Genomic DNA, 21915 nt, shown 5'->3' on the forward strand with positions numbered 1-21915 from the left:
AACCCGCCTTCATGGTCCCCCAGCACCCCAAAGCCCTGCTACAGACCCCTCCAGCACTCTACCACCACTCTGCGTGGCCCCCCAGCACCCCAAAGCCCTGCTCCATGCCCCCCAGCACCCCAAAACCTGGCTCCAGCCCCCCACCAGCCCCCCAGAGCCCTGCTCCAGACCCCCTCGCACCCCAAAACCCACCCGCATGGCCCCCCCCAGCGCCCCAAAACCTAGCTCCAGCCCCCCACCCAGCACCCCAAAGCCCTGCTCCAGACCCCCCGGCACCCCCACCCCTTCTCCACACCCCCCCCAGCACCCCAAAACCCCGTTCCAGCCCCCTACACCCTCCCAAACCCCCGCTCCCCTCCGCAATTCACACCCCCCCAGCCCCTTCCCCGCCGCCTCCAGCCCTTTTCCCGCGCTCCGCCGCGCGAGACTTCCCGCCGGCGGGGGAGGGAGAAGAAGAGGGGGCGTGTTTATGTTAATCGGGTGGGCGGGGTTATGCAAATCACATGAGCTGCCGGGGCAGAGTCCCACGGACGGAGCGGGACGCGGCGGTCGGTGAGTCGCCGGGGCCGGGGTCGGGGACCGGGGAACCGGAGCCGGGGCGGTCGCCCCGGCTCCGGTCCCCGGTCCCCGACCCCGGCCTCTTGTAGGGTTGCGCGGAGGCCGGGGATCGGGAGGGTTGCAGGGGCAGGGCCCGGCTCTGCAGGCTCGGGGGCGGACAGCAAGGGCAGCCCTCCGTAACGCAGGGTTTTCGCTCGGTAACCGGCGGTTACCGTGGGGAGAGCACCCAGCAGGCTGACACCCCTCTCCCCCTGGGGTGTACAGACACCACCACCGCCCCCCCGGGAGCATCCCCATTTCCAGATCCCGCCTGGAAGATGAAATCGGCTCTAACGTCTTGACCCTTGTTAGCGACTGTTAATTAACCCGCAGCTCCGTTGTCTTCCCCAGGGAGCTGCGCTTTCCTGCTGCGCACCAATCCATCCCCGTTCCCACCTGGGATTTTTGGGAGCTTGCGTGTCTCCAGGACTTCAGGTAAATAATTGTGGACTGTTTCCACATCCTAAAATGCTGGAAAGCGGCTTCCCCGTGTCTCAGCAGCCATCGGGCAGTGCCTGGCTCATGGGGTGGTCACCAGCTTTGCCGCTCACCCTCGGCCTGCGCCGGGTCGGGCTTCGGCCCCTCCGCTAACTTTGGTTCCTTCATGCTGGTGCAAAGGGGAGGGAGGGCAGCGTGTGCCTGGGGTCTCTCCTTTTGCTGCCGCTTCACTCTCCTCGAAGGCAGCGAGGTGCCCGGGGACGCCGTGGGCAAAGGCGCGGGTTGGGGTGCCACGGGTTTGGTCCTGGAGCGGTCCCGGCGTGGAGGAGCGACAGTGGAACCACTCTGCTGCGGAGCCCTTCACTCGGGAGGGAGCTGCAGGGCTGTTCTTAAACTCCTCCTCACCGATGCTCTGGTGTGTGTGAAGCAAATTGCTTTAGAAATAGGGATTTGGGCCTTTAATGATGGAGGAAGAGGCACGTGTGCTCTGCTGGGAGCTCTAAGGGGGCCTTTGGGGGGAAACAGCCCCATTTTAGGGTATAACGTATGCGGTGCATCATCCCCTTATCGCGGCACTCACTGTCCTTGCTCTGCATCCCTGCCGTCGGGCAGCCGTGGGGCGCGCGGTGGCTCTGTGGCCATAAGACCCCGGTGTCCTTGTCCCACCGGGTGCCCTGCACAGGCCGGGGGAGCCTGTGTCCCTGGGCGGGGGACAGCTTCTGCACGTGGGGCTCATAAGGAGGCCCTGGCTGCCCTGGCCTCGCAGACGGGTGCTGCACCAGGGCCCACCCGTCCTGGCCGTTATCTCCGCTCTGCAATTCCGCCGGGTGCCAGCTCCTCCTTCCCCAGAGAGGGCAGTTTCTGGAGCGGTGGCCTCTATCTGTCCCATACAGCATCAGGTGCCTCTGGTCCCAGCCCGGCCCCCCTCCCCTTCCTCCTGTGGGATTAACTATTGAACACATTTTTTGGATTCTCGAGATGGGTTTTGTTCACTGAGCCTTTTGTTCTCGATCTCTGCCTGCCCGGAGCCCAGCCCAGAGCCCAGTCTGGAGCCCAGCCCGGAGCCCACTGGAGCCCAGCCCGGAGCCCAGCCACTGTGCTGGAGCTGCCGACTCCAGTTCTCCCGAGGGCTGTCCCCTTCCCCGCGAGTAAGGACTAGTGCGGCAGCTTTCCAGGGCTAAAAATTACTTGCCAAGTGACGCTGTGACACTGCCAGCGTGCCGGTCAGCTGGTCTGCATACCCTGCAAGCACTGTCTGATTTTTTTTATACAATGTTTTTAAACATATAAGCCTGTAAGAAATTGAGAGGTGCCTTTTTCCCCATTCCCAAGTAGAGGTAATTGCTGGGGATGCAAGACTGCTGGACTGAATGCGATGCCCTTATATTACAAGTGCCCCATGCACAGGGGCGGCCTGTGCCAAGAATGAGAACTTGGCTCAGCACTGGAATATCTGAAAGGTCTTGAGCATATAAAATAGGTGAACACCTCAAATTAAAAGTTTTGCGGTAGAATGGGGCCATGTCCTGCCCGGCTCCGTGGCTGACTGCTGTCGCAAGTGCTGGTGTAGAACTTTCTCCCCTGGCCTGCATCCTGGGATGCTGTGCGAGCCGCGTCTGCGCTCCGGAGAGAGATGGGGAACGGAGGTTCATTGCTGGGGAGTCCCTCCTGGGATGGGACCGGGGACCACGGGGCTGCTCCACTGAGATGGGCCCCATCCTTGTGTCCTCCCTGTCTCCCGTGGGACGCCCTGCCCGGGGGTGCCAGTGGAGGAATTCCACCTGCTCTTTCAGCAGCCCGTCTCCTCCTGCCCGCCTCCCTCTGGAGGGGGCCAGCAGGACTTTGCTGTTTGTTTCGCGGGACACCCCCGGCTCCTCTGCACGGGGCGTTGGTGGGATGCGGCCCCGCGTGCCGCCAGCAGCAGCCCTCGAAGCCTCTCCGTGCAAACAGTTCGTTGTTCAGGCTGCGGCTCCCCGGGCGTCCCGGCCGTAACGGCTGCTCTCTTCTGTGCCGCAGCCAAATGCCTGGTCCCCTGTGAGCCGCCTTCGCCCGGCCCCTTCCGTCACGCTCTCACCAACCACACGTTGGTGAGAATTTAGTGCAAGTGGAAACTTAAATGTTAATGGTCTAATCGCTGAATTATTACTAGATATAACTGTTACATAAGCAGAAAATATTGCTACAGGAGAAGTTGCAACAATAACATAGCTAACACTTGATTTATGTATTTTGAGTAATTGCTCTTTGTTACCCCTGAAATCTGTTTTGCCCACCTAGGAAGAAATTCTTCATTCTGAGGGCGGTGAGCCCCTGGCCCAGGTTGCCCAGAGAAGCTGTGGCTGCCCCATCCCTGGAGGGGTTCAAGGCCAGGTTGGACGGGGCTTGGAGCAACCTGGGCTGGTGGGAGGTGTCCCTGCCCAGGGCAGGGGGTGGAACTGGATGATCTTTAAGGTCCCTTCCAACCCAAACCATTCTGTGATTCTATGAACTCCCAAGTTTTCTTTATCCAGCAGTAAGTGGCCACCGGAGCTGTGGGACCGCAGGGTTCGTAGCCCTGGTAACTTCAGGATGATCCTGCACCTCTCATCCAGTGCCCATAGTCATCCTCCACTGCACCTTTCCACTGTGGCCACAAAGACTTTGTGTTGTGCAGGGCAGCTTTTGACTACTCTGTATAAAAAAGCTGTATCACGCAATTAGACAGCGTTAAGCACAAGTAAAATGCATTAAGCGATCATTAGAAAACTGCTGGTACGCTTACATGAGCTAAAACAGACGGAGCCTGAGGACGGTGGTAGTGTTGATCCGTGTGAAGGTGGCTCTGCTGCGGGAGGACGCTGGTGGCTGTGAATTGGTGGTTTCACACACAGAATTGGGAGGTTTTGTGGGGAGGAGTCGGCATCATCCCCATTGACGGGGAGAGCCTTGCTGTGTCTGCTGCTGCGGGGTCCTGCGACACCCGCCCGGCGCGGGGCAGAGTGGGGCTGAACTGGCTGGGTGCAGCTCATGCTCCCCGTGTGTGCCCAGAGCGGGACAGGGACAGTCCTGCGGTGGCTGCCTGGATCTCAGCCCCCTCCTCGCGTGCACCGATAGCCGTGTCTTACCTGGACACCGCCGCTAACCAGCTGCTGGTTTCTTTTGGTGTTTCAGAGCCTCCTTCCACAGCCTCCTAGCAAACACCCAAGATGCAGGCAGACTCCGTTCTTCACAGCGGCTACTTCCACCCGGTGCTGCGCTCCTGGCAGTGTACGGCAACCACCTTTGATGCCTCCAACCTCATCTACCCCATTTTTGTCACGTGAGTGAGCCCTGGCTCTCTGGGTTAGGGATGGACCAAGCTCAGGTTGAGTGGCCTAAGTGCTCCCTGAGCTCTTAGATAGGTTCGGATTTCCCAGAAGATTCCCTGTGGACAAGCCTGGGGTAGGGGCTTCCTTCTCATGCCAAGTCCTCACGTCTCTGTCCCATCCACCTCCTGCAGTGACAGCCCTGATGCAGTGGAGCCGATCCCCAGCCTCCCTGGACAAGCCAGGTAAGAAGCCAGCCCCACCGAGCTGCGTGCCAGTGGCTGCCATGCCCCGTGCCCGAGCAGGGTTGATGTACGGCCTGAGATGAGTGTGGGCCAGGGGCAACACTTCCAACCTTTCTGGTCCCTGCCTTGGGGATCCCCCAGCATCAGGCAGGGCGAGAGCATTCATCCACCATGGAAATGGAGGGAATCATACTGGGGATGCTGGGAAAGCACCAGTACTGGCAGGGATGGTGCCAAGGTCTCCTGATGTCCCAGAGCACTCGCACGTTGTGGGCTGGGCACGCAGGGAAGTTGGAAGTGAACAGGGTTTCCAACAGCAGCTAGAAAACCTGTGCAAGGACACGGGCTCTGGTCCTGCGTTAGATCTCGCTGGACTGGCAGCTCCTGTCTTCATCTGCTGCCACGTTAACACACTTGTGGTCAGAGAGGCCCCAGGGGGATGGTCCTGTGGGGAGGTGGGATGGATCTGCAACGGGGAAGCCGAGATAAGAGATCCAAGGGCAGGGCATGCTCATCCTTTCAGAGCAGAGAGTGTCCATGCTGGGTAGATAACGCTCATGTAGCCCCAGATAAGGTCCTGGATTGTTCCTCTCAGTGTTCAGGCAACACCTCCAGCTGCTGCTTGGCGTGGATGCTGGATCGCTCACAGACCAGCAGCCAGGTCACAGACCAGCTTGCCCCAGGGAGCAGGTCTGGGTGCCTGGCAGCCCCCTTTGCTGTGCTCTTCTCAGGTACGGCGTCAACAAGCTGGAGGGGATGCTGCGTCCCCTCATCGAGGATGGTCTGAAGTGTGTGCTCATCTTTGGGGTGCCCAGCAAGGTCCACAAGGTCAGTGTGCATGGTGGTGGCAGGGTGCTTGGGGTAGCCACAGGGGTGTGGGAGAGCCACATGGGGCCAGGGGGTCTCCTGATCAAACAGCAGCTGTTCAGCGTCTCTGGATGTGCTTGCACCCTGCTCAGGAGAGCAGGACAGGGATGGGAGGCTGTAGTGACACCCAAAAAGCTCCCAGAGCTCTTGCGGGAGGCCCCAAGACCTGCACTCACTGTTCAGAGGCACTGCTCCATCGCCCTTTTCCATCGTTGGTGGTCACACCACCCTGCGCTACAGGATCTTACAGCTTAGAAAATGTTACCTGGGCAAGTTACTGGTGGGAGGCCCTTGGCCTTGGCCTTGGCCCTTGGCTGAGGCATTTCTCTTCCCACAGGATGAGAGAGGCTCCGCTGCTGATGCGCAGGACACACCTGCCATCCAGGCAATCAAGAAGATCCGCTCCACCTTCCCAGAGCTGCTCATCGCCTGCGATGTCTGCTTGTGCCCTTACACCTCCCATGGGCACTGCGGTGAGTGCACAGCCTGGGCTCCGGGGCTGCTCCTCGGGAAGGTTCCTGGCACCGGAGTCTCCGGCAGTTTGCTGGTTCTGGCTGAGGAGCTCTGGGTGCTGGTGGGGCCTGCCCAGCTCCTGCCCCGTGACTTGGCTCCCAGCGCTGGTACAGTTTAGCCTGGGAGAGCTGGTTTTGACAGCAGGGTGGGAGGCACGGGTGCTTAAGGCTCTGAGTCCCGGGCCATCTGAATTTGTCTGAGCACCTGTCTGTGTCCCCCATCGCTGTCTGCCCTTCCCCAGAGCACCCAGGTGTTGTGTCCTGTCCTGGAGGGATGCGTCCTTGGTCTCCTGGTTCTGACCCAGCTCTATTAACACATTCCCCACTGTTGTTCTGAGCATCTGTGTAGCGAGAACCTCTCTAGGGATCGAGGCAACCAGCCGTCCAGCCCCTCGCCTGACCCCGGGTTTGTCTCCTAGGCATCCTGCGTGAAGATGGCACAATCCAGAACGAGCTCAGCTGCCAGCGGCTGGCAGAAGTGGCACTGGCCTACGCCAAAGCAGGTGGGGAGTCTCCTGGCATTGGTACCCGAGCCCAACTTTCGCGGACTTGCCCATTCTTGCTTTCAGCAGGCCCAAAAGCAAACTGGGCCCAGCTGCAGCTGGGACTGCTTTTCCTCTGAGCTGGCCCCAGCACAGCCACAGGCACCCGCGGCCCCTCTGGCCCTGGGGTCACCTCCTCCTGCAGGCAGTCACAGCCTCGGGCACTTCCCGGCATCTCTGGTCTTTCCCCGCAGGCTGCCACATCGTTGCCCCCTCAGATATGATGGATGGGCGCATCGCGGCCATAAAGGCGGCGCTGATCTCCAACGACTTGGGCAACAAGGTGAGCTCGGGATCTGCGTGGGCCAAAGGCAGGAACGACGTCCACGGGGAGGCTGCACCGCAACAGGACCTGGGCAAGTGGTGGGAGAAGCAAACCCCCACGTTGCCCAGGATGTACCACAGGCATTTCCCTGCCCCTGTGCAGACAGGAAGGGAATGTCCTTGGCTGGACACGGGGACAGCAAGGTGCCAGCCCTCTGGCAGGGGAAGGAGGATGTGGGGCAGAGTATAAAACAGCTGTGGGAGGGAATCACTACTGCCCCGGTGCCATGATGCAGCACCGAGCTTCTGTCCCTCATGGCTCCACTCTCCTCTGCAGGTCTCGGTGATGAGCTACAGCGCCAAGTTTGCTTCATGCTTCTACGGTCCTTTCAGGTGGGTCTGTCCCTCAGCTGGGAGTATCCCCAGCCAGCTCCAGGAGACGCGTCCACGGAGAGTTATTTTGGAAAGGGGCTCAGCCAGAGCCTGGGCCGCAGCTGTGACCACAGTGGTCACTTTGGAGTGCTCTCCACCTACTTCCTGGTGCAAAAGGGAGACAAATGTACCTTGCCCAGGAGAGGCTGGCTGGTGGGAAGATCATCTGGGTGATCTTCCATCCCACCCCTTCACATGCTTGTCCTGGGTGCTGGTGGCAAGGCAGGCAGGGAGGGAGCTGCCAGGAGCAGTGGAGAGGGGAGCTGTGGGAGCTGGTGTTGCCCCAGGGGGTGGCTTTAGGGACAAGGCTCAGCTCAGTCAGCTATTAGACCTCATCCCAAGAACGGCCTGACCCTGACAGGGCATCCCTGAGGGACCTGTCTTGGAAAAGAGCAAAAGGAAAACATCTGACACAATTTTACCCCAGACTCTGGGCATGGGGAGGGCAGCGGGTGTTGAAACACGGCTCCCAGGGCCAGCCTGGGCCTGTCAGACCTCCCAGCGTGATCCTAGGGCACTGAGGCGGGTCAGGAGAGACCCCCTTTTCCTGTCCCCAATGGCTCAGGCACTTGTCCTAGTCTGCCCTCAAGTTTCTGAAGCTCTATGAGGTAAGAGGCGCAGGGAGCTGTGCTGGTCCTCATCCCTTGCCTTGCCTGTCCCCAGGGATGCTGCACTATCCAAACCCGCCTTTGGAGACAGGCGATGCTACCAGCTGCCCCCGGGCGCCAGGGGCCTGGCAATGCGTGCTGTGGTGAGTGGGCCGGGGCTGGGCTGTCTGGGGCAGCACCAAGGGTTGTGTGTTTACGTCTGTGGGGACTGGAAAACCCTCACGGGGTGCCCAGGTGACAAGCCTGCACACCCTGTGCAGCAGGGTTTGGGGAGTGCAAGCCCAGGGGTGTTGGAGTCCAAAGCGGGTAGGAAGCACGTCCACAAAACGGTCAAGTGTCTTCCCCCTCTCCAAGCAAGGGAAACGTGAGGCCCGTCAGCCTGACAGAGAGCTGGTCCCCAGCGTGGGACCTGGGAGCTGCAGAGGTGGTGACCCCACACCCCGCTGTGGCTTGGGGTGTCGGGTGCAGGGACACGCAGCCACCAGCTTTTCCCAGGCACTGTGCCTCTGGTGAGGGAAGTGTTGACTCTCCCCCATCACAGCCCAGCGGGGGCTCCTGTGGCATTAGGGGCTCACCAAACCCTTCAGTCATCCCTCCTGGGAAAACCAACGCCAGGTCAGAACTTCTGGGGAAAAACAACTGCAGACTTGCTGGAAAATGTTCTTCTACCTGGGGGGGGGTTGCATGTGTGTTCCCCTCACAGGACCGGGACGTGCGCGAGGGAGCGGACATGCTGATGGTGAAGCCGGGGATGCCCTACCTGGACCTCGTGAGGGAGGTCAAGGCCCGAGTAAGCTCTTTCTGCGTGGCCCTGAGGGCACGGGGTGTCCCTGGAGGAGGAGGGTGAGGAGAGGCGTGTGTCTGGGATGGCCAGTTTGGACAGCCAAAGTGGAGGGGCTGCGACTGGCGGTTCTGCACCTTGGGGTGGGCGCTGGAGCACCGGGGTGTGCGGGGAGGGGTGTCTGACCCCCCCACCCGCCGCTCCCCGCAGCACCCCACGCACCCGCTGGCCGTGTACCACGTCTCGGGGGAGTTCGCCATGCTGTGGCACGGGGCCCAGGCCGGGGCCTTCAGCCTGGAGGCTGCCGTCAGGGAGGCGGTGACGGCGTTCAGGCGCGCAGGTGAGGCGGGGCGGTCCCGGGACCCGCTCCCGACCCCGACCCCGGCCCGGTTCGTCCCCCCGGGGCGGCTCCAGCCTCTCGTCTCTCCGCAGGGGCCGACGCCATCATCACCTACTTCGCGCCGCAGCTGCTGCGCTGGATGAGGGAGGAGGCGGCGGCGGCGGGACGGGCCTGAGGGCGGAACTTCCGGGGGGTGTGGGGGGAGGCTTCCGGGGCACGGGGCGGGGCTTCCGGGGAGCGGCGCCGGTGAGTGCGGAGCTGGGGGCGCCCCGGGACCGCGCGTACCCCCGGCCCGGCCGCCTCCCCCCGCCGGGAACCCGCCCCGGAGCCCCGGGGACACCCCGCGCCTGCGTGGCCCCCGTGTACCCACGCCGGGCACAGCCGCGGGCGCCCCCCCCTACATCCACCCCGGGTACACCCCGGGCGCTCGTTCTCCTATCCCCGGTACTGTGGGTGCCCCCCCCCCCCCCAGCCCCCTGCCCCCCTACACCCACTGCAGGCACGCCGGGCACAGCTCCGGGTGCCCCCCGTACCCCACCGCACACACTGTGGGTACAGCCCCGGGTGCCCCCAGCAGCCCCCGCGCAGGGCCCCGCAGCAGCACCCACGGGGGGGAGGGGAGGGTGAAGGGGGTGCAGCGGCCCCGGCCTGGGAGATTTTACCCCCCGGGAATCGGAGCAGGGCCTTCCCTCCCCTCCACCTCTCCGTGCAGACCCCAGAGGGGGCCTGAGCCCCCCGCGGTGGGCCGCTGTCAGCAGTGTGTGTGACATGGTCAGAGGGCCGGCGCCCACACTCTCTGATCCACACTGGGCACCGGCTCCCCCTCAGCAGAGCCCCTGGCTCCCCCCGTTTGCTCCAGGCTCCTGCTGAAGCCATGCTCCGGCTTCGCTTCCTGACATGGGACGTGAAGGATACGCTGCTGCGGCTGCGGCGGCCGGTGGGGGAGAGCTACGCGGCCGAGGCCCGGGCACACGGGATCCAGGTGCAGCCAGAGGCTCTCACTAGGTCATTCCGGGAGGCGTACGGAGCCCAGGGCCGGCTATTCCCCAACTACGGCCAGGGCCGGGGGCTCAACTCCCAGCAGTGGTGGGTCGACGTGGTCAAACAGACCTTCAGGCTCTCAGGTGTGCACGAAGAGGGAGTCATAACGCTGATGGCGGAAAACCTCTACCACGACTTCTGCAGCGCTGGTAACTGGGAGGTGCTGCCAGGAGCCGGCGAGACCCTGAGCCAGTGCTGCCAGCGCGGCTTCCGTATGGGGGTCGTCTCCAACTTCGACAACCGGCTGGAAAAAATCCTCTCCCAGTGCAACCTGCGTCACCACTTTGAATTTGTCCTCACCTCTGAGGAGACAGGCTTCGCCAAGCCAGATGGGAGGATCTTCCAGAAAGCTCTGCGCCTCGGTGGGGTCCCCCCAGAGCAGGTGGCTCATGTAGGGGATGACTACACCCGGGATTACAGGGCAGCCCGAGCCGTGGGCATGCATGGATTTCTGCTGCGGGCCGCCGGGCAGAGCGCTGAGCCGGAGGTGCCCCCTGAGCATGTTCTGCCCACGCTCAGCCACCTCCTGACCCTTATCGAGAAGGGGTAGCTGCGTTTCAGAGGAGGACCTGAGCACTGAACCAGTCCTGGCATGGATTTTGTGCTGCCGGTTGTGCAGGGAACAGAAGCGAACTCTTCTGAGCACAGGGAGCAGCTGCCCGCGGAGCAGGAGGGGTGTCCATACAATAAAATGTATCTGACACACTCAGTGTTGCTGCTGATGTACTTCATCTCTCTAAAAACACTATGGAAGAGGCTCAGCGGTGGGGTCTTCCCCCAGTAGAGCGGGGACTGGGTCAAGCTGTGCTCCAGAAGGTTCATTCTGGGGGAGGGACGGGCAGCGTCCCCCTGTTCCCGACAGCGGTGGCCTGCAAAACAGGCTGGAGTGGGGGAATTTCACTTAATTTAATATATTGCCAATCAACATAAACTTTGCATTACTGATTTGAGTATTGAGAAATAAAGAGAAATTTTAAAGAGTTAAGAAAACACCTCTCCTGCCCTTCTCCCTGCTTCAGTTGCAGTCCAACACCCCTCCTTCCCCCCCGCCTGCTCCCCATGTCTCTGCCATGTCACGCTCCCTTCGGCAGCGAGGAGCAGCGCAGGTTGGGTTCCTCTCTGCTGCTCCTTGTTTCTTACTCCTCTGCTCCTCCATGGGCCCCACAGCCCCACGTGGGTTCCCCAGGGGTGACAGCCCCCCACCGTGTCCCTGCTCTGGCATGGGGTGGCTCCTTCCAAAAGCGTGTCTCCAGCTGTGTCCCAGTGACGTTCCCTTCCATGTAGCTCCTCCAAACACATCTTTTAGTATTTCTCCTGTTTTCTAAAGCCCACCGTCAGGCTGGAAAGCTGCCCTTGGTCAGAGAGGAATTCAGTGATTGACCCAAAAGTGGCCGGCAGAGCCAGGTGTTACCCTGAGCACTCGCCCCAGCACGGCCAACACAGGGGGAGAGGAAAGCTGCCGTAAAACGCGTGAAGAACAGACGTAGTTTGAAGGCAGGTCTTGTCTAAACACCACTGTACACAAGCCAGCAGCCCTGTCTGGGCTCCTTTCCCCCATGTATAGCGTATATACAGTCACTGCATATACAATTGTATGTTCACCCCGCAGCAAGTGCAATGCTTGGCTCACTGGACCAGCGAGATGCTCTGGTGCGCCACAGCAAAGACGGGATAGAGGGGCTCCGCGAAGGTCTCCCGGTGGGAGAAGAGGATGGTGCAGGAATCGGGGTCGTAGAAGAGCACCTCTCCTCCCGCAAAGTCAACCAGCACGCCGATCTCGGCCGGAGAGCGGATCAGCTCCACCGCCTGCGGCTGGCCGGCGTGCAGGAACCTGAACTCCTTGTCGTAGCGCGAGAAGACCCAGGAGGCGGCATTGAAGCCCAGGCGAACTTCGGTGCCAGAGCCCCTCCGCGGCAGGGAGCTGTAGCAAACCCCCAGCTTGTAGGCACAGCTCTTCTCCACGCTGACCTTCCACGCACAGACTCCCGAGTGGAAAGCCTCAGTAGCCAAAGCATTGGGCCAGTGGTCAAACCGCTCGGGGCAGTCCAAGTCCACCTTCGCTTTCTTGGGGCTGAATGTGAGGGTCTTCTTGTCTTCTGACAGGCTGAGGTGGGGGCTGATGGTTTTCTCATCAATGTGAATTTCCTGTGAGCCTGCAAGAGAAGCCACACAGTGAGCAGTGGCCGGTGGCCCCTGTCTGAACCACTCAACAAGGTCACAGCCATCCGAGACACAGTCTGCTCCCCCCGGGTGGCATGGTGTCGGTGGCTCGAGCTCCCCACAGCCTCCCCTCTCAAGCCAGGGCCAGAACAAGGCAGAGATTCCTCAAAGCCCAGATTTCACCTCTCCAGCCTTCCACTAGAAGTCCTGCAGAGTCAGAGATCGTTTTACTCCGACCCTGGCCCAAATCCCCACAAAACACAACTCAGCAGGTTCAGTTCATTCCGCTTTTGGGAGAGACCCAAATCTGAGCCCCGTCCCTTCGTCCCTTCCCACCCCCACTGCGGGTGACTTCTGCTCCCCAGCAAGGACGGCAGGGCCATTGGCAGAAAACCTGCAAAGCCGGTAATACCGGAATGAGGAAGAACAGGAGAGGGCTGGGCAGGGGAAATCCCTTTCCTCCTGTAAAGCCCAAGTCACTCATCAACCCACCCTGGGCCCTTTTGGAGCAGGTGGAGCTTTTTGGAGGTGGCACCAGGCACTGGAGATGAGCACGGCCATGACTCTGTTTGGTTTTGCCCTGAATTAAGGGGCTGCCCGGGTGCCACAGCACAAACCCAGCGAGCTGCAGCCCAGGGTGAGAGCTGGGCTGGCCAGAGGATGGTTGTGCTGAGGGTCTGCTCCACTTTGGATGGCTGACAGCACCCAGCACAGCGGGTGACAGACCCTCAGCAGGTCCACAGACCGGGTGTGAGTGCTGAACAACCACACAAGTGTTCCCCTCGCTCTGTAAATTCACTAATAAAAGAGAAGCTGATGCCCAGCTGACTCCCCTGCTCACGGGGAGAGTGAGTTTCTACCCGCAGGTGCCCCTCCTTGCCCTGCCTTCCCCCACCCTCACATTTGAGTTCTTAAACCGCCACAGGAACAAGGCTGGGGCAGGTGAGTCATTTGCTCTCCCAGCCCTGCTGCCAGCAAGAGGCTTCTCACCATGTGGCTTCCACCATATCACGTATTTCCCAACCAGCCTCTGCTCGGCATCCAGCACATGGCAGGATGAGGCCCTTAGAGAATCAAACCATTATGGCTTAAGCCTGAACAGGGTCATCCCAGAGCCCGACCTGCTCCAGGCACCTACGTGGACCCAGGTCAGCATCCCTCCGACCAGCAGTCGAGGGGATTCCTAGTGCTGCACCCCCCCTGCTGCTCCCGGGCAGGAGACACAAACAGGCTGAATTATCAGTTTGTACAAGGTGGAAGCGCCGCGCACGCTCACACGTTAGGTGGAAGCTATTGCGGGCACGAGCGAGCAGAAAGAGGAGCTGAAGACAACATCCCCTTCCATCTGAAGCAGACGACCGCATTCATCTGATGATTTATTTTACCGAGCAGCAGCCAAATGCTCTGCAGCGTGCCTGCCCGCCACGCTGTGCCCTCCGTAGGTCTCCGCGGCTGTATTTGCTCACGCTGCCTATTTGTAGGTTGACTTTCCAGGAAGCCAAACACTGCTATGAATTCATAGAAAACGGAGCAGTACGAGACTTTATCTTCTTCTGACAGAAGAAAGGCACTAAACCTCATATTGTGCAACACACATCTAACCTAGGCACGGGGCTGCATTCTGCTGTTCATGTACAGGGATCATCTGCACGAGGAAATACCACCCCAATGACACCCGTGTAGCTTCGTTGGGGAATTATGGCTACAGGGGAGCATCTGAGGGAGGGGAAGGGCTGCCAGAGTAACAGCAGAGTAATTCAGATCAGCAAATTTTCCCGCACAGACAAGTGTTTCGTCATGATCAAATCTGCCCTCAGATACTCCCATATATTCTGATGAACAATTCCACCAGGAATTCATCTCACCCCAAAAATGTATTTTCTCTGTGTACAGTACCCATTGGAGTGGCCTTGCCACTTTAGAGAGAAGAGGGATGCTGCGTATGTTAACACGGTTAACATCTCTGTCGAGTACGTATGTGTTAACTGCAGCACATTTTACCACTTTTAAAAATCCAAGTTCCCATTTCCAAACTCGCACACCTGAAATTAAAATCCTTGTATCTAGATTTAGGCACCAAGGTGGAATCCAGGCCCAGCCTGGTCTCTGGGGCAGAAGGTCACCGTGGAGCAGCCCAAGGTCTCAGCCAGCTGGGACAGCTTCAGTCCGTGTCACCCCTGCAGAGGGTCCTCCATCAGGTCTCCCGCCAGCATCACCACTTACCTGCCCCTCAGCGGGACTAACACGAGTGGCCGTGAACCAAGATCCTTCCCAGAAAGGTGCCAGGAGATTTACATCATCTCTTGGTTTCAGGAAGAAGCTGCCAACCCCAAACATAAGCGATACAGAAGCCTGGATGCCAAGTGCAGACATCAAAGGAATCCCGTTTATTTTTGAGAGTGAAATACACTCCCAGGCTCTTTTACCTGTTGGTTTCCAAGTTTTTTTTAGAGGCTACAGGGCTAGAATTTACTAGAATCCTTTTTTAGAGGCTAGGAATTTACTCTTCTCAAGCAAATAAACAAGACTGGCTTTGGGAGGAGGGACCACCAAGTGAAACATAACATTCCTGTGTCTTAATGGAAGTTAGGACCACTGCAGTTAATATTAAATCACTAAGGCTAGGTCCTGGGTGGACTATGGACTAGTGAGATAAGCGTGGATATGACAGGCATCCTCAGCATGCAATAACGGCACTCAAATGGAACCACAAAAACACCCCAAACCCACAAACCAGAGTCTAATAATAGCACCAACAGACCCACTACTAGGATCGAATGCCGGAGAGTCATTACATTGGACAAGGATGCTATTGGGAAAGGAATCCATAAGAAAACCATGCCACAACAAAGAGAATGAGGGAAAGGCTTCCCGTGTGACTTGACAGCTCTGAACGTCAGCTGAGAACCTGCTCAACTTTGCCAAGGTACAACTGCCGGAGTCTGCAGGGCTGCCAGCATGCAAAGACTCAACACAGAGGGAAACGAATCACAAAGGGAGAGCAACACTAGAATTTGCAGTAGAAGAAGCAAATGACGGTGTTGTCCAGTGCGCACAGATTCTCAAGCTAATGCTGGAAAACACAAGAGGAATAAAATCCAGAAGCACATCCCTTGGGGAGGGACCTGGAAACAGGGAAAAGCTGAACTCGCTCATTAGCATCAAGAGTGAGATGAGCAAAAATCAAAGGTTAACCCAAGAGCTTTGGGAAGGTGACCCCAGGTATTGTTCACGAGGTGGCACACAGGACAAACGTTTTCAAATTGTGAAGGATGTTGCCACCTTTGAGGAACAAAAAAATGCATTTGAAACGCTCTAATGATGGCCTGGAAGCAAGAGTAAAAGCAAACATTTCACAATCAGCTATTCAAGCGGATCACAGCCGGAAGAACAACATCTCTCCCTGCTCAACAGAGCTGGCACCAACCTGGCAAAACCATACCCACAGCACGTCACTGGCCTGACAAACGCCTCCGATGGAACCTCGCCGTACAGCAAGAGCTGAACCAGATCACAAACGTCTCCACAAACCACCAGCTCGTGCACAGCCACAATTTCAGCTTATGACCAGAAAGCTCCTGCATTTACTCACTTCTCATTCCACACATCAGAGCATCTCACAGACGCCACGTGGGTGAGTTCACCAAAAAATCACCAGCAGGCCAAAGGTAAACGCAGTAAAGAGGAATTTCCGTGACAGATTCCTATGGCAGCATCTGTCAGGAAAGTGCCAGCGATGTGACCCAGGAAACTAAGTGAGGTTAATCAACAGAGCTGATGAAAGACACAGTCTTTTCAAACCTCTATTCTCCTCTTAGCCACAACCAGCTGCTTCAAGTCTCTGTCCCACTCCCAAACCTCCTACAGCTGCTGCTGCCCCCCGGCTGTGGGCTCTAAGCAAGTAGCAGGGGCTGGGACAGCAGAGGAGGGCAGGATGCCCATGTCCTGGGCAGGACACAGCATCAGGATGTTTTCACCCAGCACCAGGATGTTTCTTGGGCACAACATGAACAAGCATGCAGGAATTCCCAGAGAGCGTGGGACCTGAGCGAGACACCAACCTGCGACGCAGCAGAGAACAGCAGAGGCCCACAGTCGATGCAGCAGCGGACTCTGAACGCAGGTCTGATTAAAGTTTAACTTCGAGGACTCCTGTGGCTCTAAGATTCCCTCTGCCACCTCTGTCCTAGCAAAGGAAAACAAGAGTTATTTCAAAAGACAATGACTTATTGACCAGTGCTGGGAAGCATTTAAGATGACTAGGAAGTAGGAAAGAAATATGAGCTGGGGCAGTTGCAAGAGAAACTTGTTGCAGCGAAACTGCACCAGGGGTTTCTGGACAAACTTTCCGCCCTCCTCCCAAGCGATACTTTCGGTTGGCTTAGATTACAGTCCCTTCTGAAATCCCAGCAGCCTGAGTCAACAGGCTTCTCGCTCAGCAAACACAGATTAAAGGCGTCTGAGAGCGGCTGTCGAGGTACAAGAGGAGCACAATGAACAGGGTGCAGTGAGAGAATCAGATTTCCCTCTTTATCGACAAACCCTGGGTGCCAGAGCAAAGGGCGATACGAGAGCAGAGCAAGCCGGGACTTGGGGTTTCATACAGCACGGCAAGGAGACTAAGGGTCTGCTGGGTTCCTGTGGCCTGCAGTACACATGAACTCATGGCTGTAAGTAAAGGCACTGGCAGTGGCAGCAGGTGATGTGCAGCGGCCGATTTCTTACTCTCTACAGGCAGGGTCCAGGCAAAAATACTCCTGAAAAGTCCCCTGGGCAGCCGAGCCCAGCCAGCACCCCTGCAGCAGCCACGGAAACAAACGCCTGTCAAAACGCAGCCGCCAAGACACCTTCTCAAGGAAGGGAGCCCGGCGTTACTGATCATGACCGACAGAAACGCTGACACCCACACTTGGTTCTCCCCTCCCTGCAAGCCGGGAAGGAGGCAGCAAGTGCGGAGCTTGGGCTTGGCATGAGGGCTTGGGCACGCTGCTCCTCCAGGTGATGCTGTGCCAGCAGACCCCCACACAGCCCCCAGGCACAGAGCACATCAGCTTCCAAGGTGGACAATCCTACCTCCTGCCAACAGCCTGGGACAGGCTAGCTCCATCCGCCAGAGAGCCCTGTGGAGTTACTAAGGAGCTGGAGAAGGTCTCCCCCGAGCAAGGACCAGCACATCCCGCAATGCCTCCAGGGAGACATCACACATTTCTACGTGCCGGGATGCTCTGTCTTGAGCTGCAGCGCAGCACGTGAAGCAGAGAGGAGACGCCATGTTGGCATCTCTGTGCTCTGTCCTTGTCCTCAACAAAAGCAGTGCGAGGGAGGAGAGAGGGGGTGTCACCTGCCGCCGGAGCAATAGCAAATGGGAGCCACAGGGGGTGCAGGCAAGCACGGAGCGGTGGCGAGGGAAAGGCCCAGGAGCAGCCAGGTACTAACCTCTCGAAGATCTCTTGTTCTGCACTCTGGGGACAAGGAGAAAAAGAGTCATCACAGCTGAAATCCCCACAGATGAAATCCCAAACACAGGCTGGGGCACAGCAAACCCGGGACCCAGGGAGCACTGTCCTCCTTCCCGAGCCAGAGAATCATAGAATGGTTTGGGTTGGAAGGGACCTTGAAGATCACCCAGTGCCACCCCCTGCCCTGGCCAGGGACACCTCCCACCAGCCCAGGTTGCTCCACGCCCCGTCCAACCTGGCCTTGAACCCCTCCAGGGATGGGGCAGCCACAGCTTCTCTGGGCAAACCACCCCTCACCCCAGCGCTGGCCCTGGGACGCAGGTTGAGCATTCAACACCCATTTTCTTCAGCCACAGCACCTTCCACTCCCTGCCTCAGAAAATGAGTGGGAATGGCTGGGGGCGATACATCTGCCACATCTAGCTAGGCGTAATGCTTGCTGCAGCAGTGGGACTGGGTGGCTGGGTGACAAATAGCTGGAAAAGGCCATGGGAGCATCCAGACCACCACCCTACTGCACACATAAGTGGGGTGAGAGGAGAAGACCGCAAGTAGAGCTGGATCATCTGGCACAAGGGAAATGTGTGGGAGAGCTGAGGCAGGTGGACAGTCTCAGACCCACAAAGAACCAGCTCTGACTCCATACCCTCTGACAGGCACCAGCCCGTCTGCATCTGGGAGCTCTCACCGCTGCACCCTGCCTTGCCCAGAGCATGAGAACCCCGGCCCTGAGGTCCCCCCTCTCCCCCAACCCACCGGGACACGCTGCAAGAACACCTTGTGCTGTCAGCAAACCACCCCCAAAGCTTTCAAGAGGGGGTGAAGCTGCAGAGGACTTAACCCAGGAGTCAGATAACCTCCTGATCAGTCCCACTTGATTCTGTACCCCCTGGCAATGGCGCGTTCTCAAGGTACAGCCCAATTAGCAAAGTGGAAGGAAAATACTTGACCCTTCCTCAGCTACGACCTGCAGGGTGCTCCTCGTGCCCTTCACTTTCCTCTGACATGACACCTATCTATTCCTGATAGACACAAATACCAACACCAACAATCCAAGGTGGGGAACGTACAATCCCTATTTTCCTTCCACTATGTGGCGAAAGGAGAAACTGGGGGTCTCGCTGTTTCCTGACACTGGTATCTGATGGCCCTTGCTATCCAACCTCCGCTCTCCGTGGCGAGGCCGCAGCCCAGCCAGCTGAGACGCCAGGGCAGGACAGAAGCTGCGTTTCCCACCAAAGGAACAGCCATTCCATACATGGGATCAGTTCCATTTCCGAAGCAGAGCTGCTGCCCCCCTCTTCACGAAGTTCATGTGGCAAGCAGAGGCTGAGAGCGAGGAAGCGGAGGTGCAACGCCCACCCGCTCCTGTCTACAATGGGAGGAATCACTTGGGTGAACAGAGACAATTCAATAGCCAGAAAAGGAACCGAGCTTTGCACAGTAAATATCCCAAATAGAGGTATGACAGACAACAGGGCAGACCTTCAAGAAGAACTGCAGGTGCTCCCAAGGGTCACGTTTTGACTAAAAGTAGACAGAACACTAGAAAACTGGTGGCCCAGTTGCCTGCTGTAAGAGCAGGTCTGTCCTGAGCTGGCAGCTTCAAGCCAAGAGGATGGAGACCTGAGCCTGGCTGGTCCTGAACCTCACTGCAAGCAAAAGCGGAATCGGGCAGAGGAGATGCCCAAGGAACCACCGAGAAACCACCGGGGCTTCTCAGGACCGGGTGAAGGAGGTTCCTTCAGCTAGTCCTGCAAACTTAGGTCCTGTCCAACTCTGCCTCCTTGCTGTCAGCGCAGCAAGCTGCTGGACACCATATTGAAGTCCTACCATACCCATGATAAAAAGTCTTGGTCACTTCTGAGGTGACTGACCTGTCCCCAGGTACAAGGAGCAATACTCACCACCAGGCCCTCGTCATCCAGGTTGGTGATCATGTCCACCAGGTAGGTTCGGAGGGCAGCCAGCTTCTGCAAAGCCTCAGTCCAGTGCACCTGCTGGGTGAGGATGCTCTGGTGCGCCCGCTCGTCCTCCGCGTGCACCTCTTCCAGCAACCGCTGCTCTTCATTTTTACAGGCGTTCCCCACAAAGATCAGCCTCTGGATCACCAGCTCCCGCGCCGCATTGGCCGTGTTCTGCCGGAGCAAGGAGAGAGGAGAATCATCAGCCTCGCTGCAACCCCAACACGGGCACCAACCACTTCCGCCAGCTCTCTGTGGGCTCAGCCGTGAAGATTACTCTCAATGAAGCCCAAGCCACACTAATCACCATGATGCAAGCAGAGGTAAACGGGACAACCGGTCCCAAACCTGCCTCCTGGCCTAACCCTGGTACCGGAGTGACAACCTGCGAGGGAGCAGAGTCCCATCCCTCAGCAGATCTTCCCGTATTCGCTATTAGTAAGAAAGAGCCACCACAAGAACGGTGAAAGCGAAACACAAATAAAATCAAGAGCTGGTAAGACACTGGTCCTAGTGGGACGTTTGATGGCTGTACGCCAACGCCAAGAAGTTTATGGTTTGTGTACGTTTTTTAGGCAGCTGAAGCAGGAATCGCAAGTGCGCCCTGGCATCCACCTGCGCCAGCCGTGGGGTGGGAAGGGGACATGCCCTGCAGCCCGACCAGCTTCCCGGGAGCTCAGCAGCTCCGCCGGGAGCCCATGGGGCTGGCTCCGCTCCACGCCGGGGGACGGGGCAGGGACTCACCAGGACGGCCTGGTCCTTGGCAGGCAGCACTTGGTCCACGTGCCGGGTGATGGCCGCGCTCTGCAGCTGGAGCCGCTCGCACCGGTCCACGATCTTGTTCTGGAATGCAGACGGGGCAATGGCGGCCCCCAGCCTCCCCTTGCTCAGGCAGCCCCCACCCAGCCCCACACCTGCCGGGGTCCTCGGGGAAGACACACTCCCCCCCAGGGGATCCCTCATATGGGCCCACACAGCCCCACGCCCTGCCAGGAGCCCCATAGAGAACCCCCATCCCCATGGGGAACGCCTCACACAGCCCCACAGCCTGCCAGGAGCCCCATAGAGAGCCTCCTTCCCCATGGAGAACCACTCACGTGGCCCTACACCCCACCAGGGGCCCCCCAGGATCCCCACAGCCTGCCAGGAGCCCCACAGAGAGCCCCACCTCCCCACAGGGGACCCCCCACACAGCTCCACACCCTACCAGAAGCCCCACAGAAAGCCCCCATCCCCACGGGGGACCCCCTCATGTGGCTCCACGGCCTGCCAGGAGCCCCACAGCCAGCCCCCTTCCACACGGCAGCCCCCTTGCGTGGGCTCCACACCCCACCAGCAGCCCCACAGAGAACCCACCCCCCCACGGGGGACCCCACACACAGCCCCACGCCCCACCCGTGACCCCCACTGCCCCAACAGGGAGCCCACACAGCCCCACAGCCTGCCCCCATTCCCACGGGGGACCCCTTGCGTGGGCTCCACACCCCACCAGCAGCCCCACAGAGAACCCACCTCCCCACGGGGGACCCCACACACAGCCCCACGCCCCCCCCCAGGGCCCCCACACCCTGCCAGAAGCTCCACAGAGAACCCCCATCCCCACGGGGGACCCCTCATGTGGCTCCACGGCCTGCCAGGAGCCCCACAGCCAGCCCCCTTCCACACAGCGGCCTCCTTGCGTGGGCTCCACACCCCACCAGCAGCCCCACACCCCACCAGCGGCCCCACACCCCACCAGCGGCCCCACAGAGAACCCACCCCCCCACGGGGGACCCCACACACAGCCCCACACCCCACCCGTGACCCCCACTGCCCCACCAGGGAGCCCACACAGCCCCACAGCCTGCCCCCATTCCCACGGGGTCCCCTTGCGTGGGCTCCACACCCCACCAGCAGCCCCACAGAGAACCCACCTCCCCACGGGGGACCCCTCACACAGTCCCACACCCCACCAGGGCCCCCACGCTCCGCCAGGAGCTCCACAGAGAGCCCCCATCCCCACGGGGGGCCCCTCATGTGGCCCCACAGCCTGCCCCCATCCCCACGGGGGAGCCCTTGTGTGGGCTCCACACCTCACTAGCAGCCCCACAGAGAACCCACCTCCCCACGGGGGACCCCTCACAGGGCCACGGGGGCCCCCACGCCCCACCGGAACACCCCGGACGAGCCCGGACCCAAGCGCGGCCCCTCTCCCCGCCGGGCCCCCACCGCGGGCAGCCCCGGACCCCTCTCGGCCTCCGGGCCGGACCCCGTCCCGGCTCACCCGCAGCTCGGCCGCCCGCTCGGCCAGCGGCCCCCCGCCCCGCTGGGCCATGCTGCGCCCCGGCACCTGCCGCGGGGGCGGCGGGGCCCCGCCCGGCCGCGCACCGACCGCCCCGCCC

At 59.7% G+C, this 21915-nt stretch overlaps 3 protein-coding genes across 4 annotated transcripts; 2 read left to right on the forward strand and 1 right to left on the reverse strand.

Annotated features, from left to right (window-relative positions):
* The first annotated feature begins 457 nt into the window (after positions 1-457).
* ALAD (aminolevulinate dehydratase) lies at positions 458-9138 on the forward strand. Of its 2 annotated transcripts, XM_063352646.1 has the most exons (14): positions 458-552; positions 949-1032; positions 1278-1450; positions 4186-4333; positions 4514-4564; positions 5296-5392; positions 5769-5904; positions 6363-6446; positions 6680-6768; positions 7087-7142; positions 7845-7932; positions 8493-8579; positions 8781-8910; positions 9003-9138. In XM_063352646.1, exons 4-14 carry the CDS (start codon positions 4221-4223, stop codon positions 9083-9085), a joined length of 1014 nt encoding a protein of 337 aa, XP_063208716.1. In that variant the 5' UTR covers positions 458-552; positions 949-1032; positions 1278-1450; positions 4186-4220; the 3' UTR covers positions 9086-9138. The 2 variants fall into 2 exon arrangements, with proteins under 2 accessions (XP_063208716.1, XP_063208714.1); XM_063352644.1 differs by lacking the exon at positions 1278-1450.
* Positions 9139-9782: 644 nt separating this feature from the next.
* Positions 9783-10774, forward strand: HDHD3 (haloacid dehalogenase like hydrolase domain containing 3). The gene has a single exon (XM_063352647.1). It carries the CDS (start codon positions 9785-9787, stop codon positions 10499-10501), a length of 717 nt encoding a protein of 238 aa, XP_063208717.1. The 5' UTR covers positions 9783-9784; the 3' UTR covers positions 10502-10774.
* A 275-nt stretch (positions 10775-11049) lies between these two features.
* Positions 11050-21907, reverse strand: BSPRY (B-box and SPRY domain containing). The gene is made up of 6 exons (XM_063352643.1): positions 21798-21907; positions 20279-20377; positions 19478-19708; positions 17548-17573; positions 16173-16297; positions 11050-12104 (listed from the first exon to the last, which is right to left on the reverse strand). The coding sequence occupies exons 1-6, from the start codon at positions 21846-21848 to the stop codon at positions 11578-11580; spliced, it is 1059 nt and encodes a 352-aa protein (XP_063208713.1). The 5' UTR covers positions 21849-21907; the 3' UTR covers positions 11050-11577.
* Positions 21908-21915: the final 8 nt, after the last annotated feature.

The sequence above is a fragment of the Chroicocephalus ridibundus genome, chromosome 15 (assembly GCF_963924245.1).
Source record: "Chroicocephalus ridibundus chromosome 15, bChrRid1.1, whole genome shotgun sequence".
In the NCBI taxonomy this organism is placed as follows: domain Eukaryota; kingdom Metazoa; phylum Chordata; class Aves; order Charadriiformes; family Laridae; genus Chroicocephalus; species Chroicocephalus ridibundus.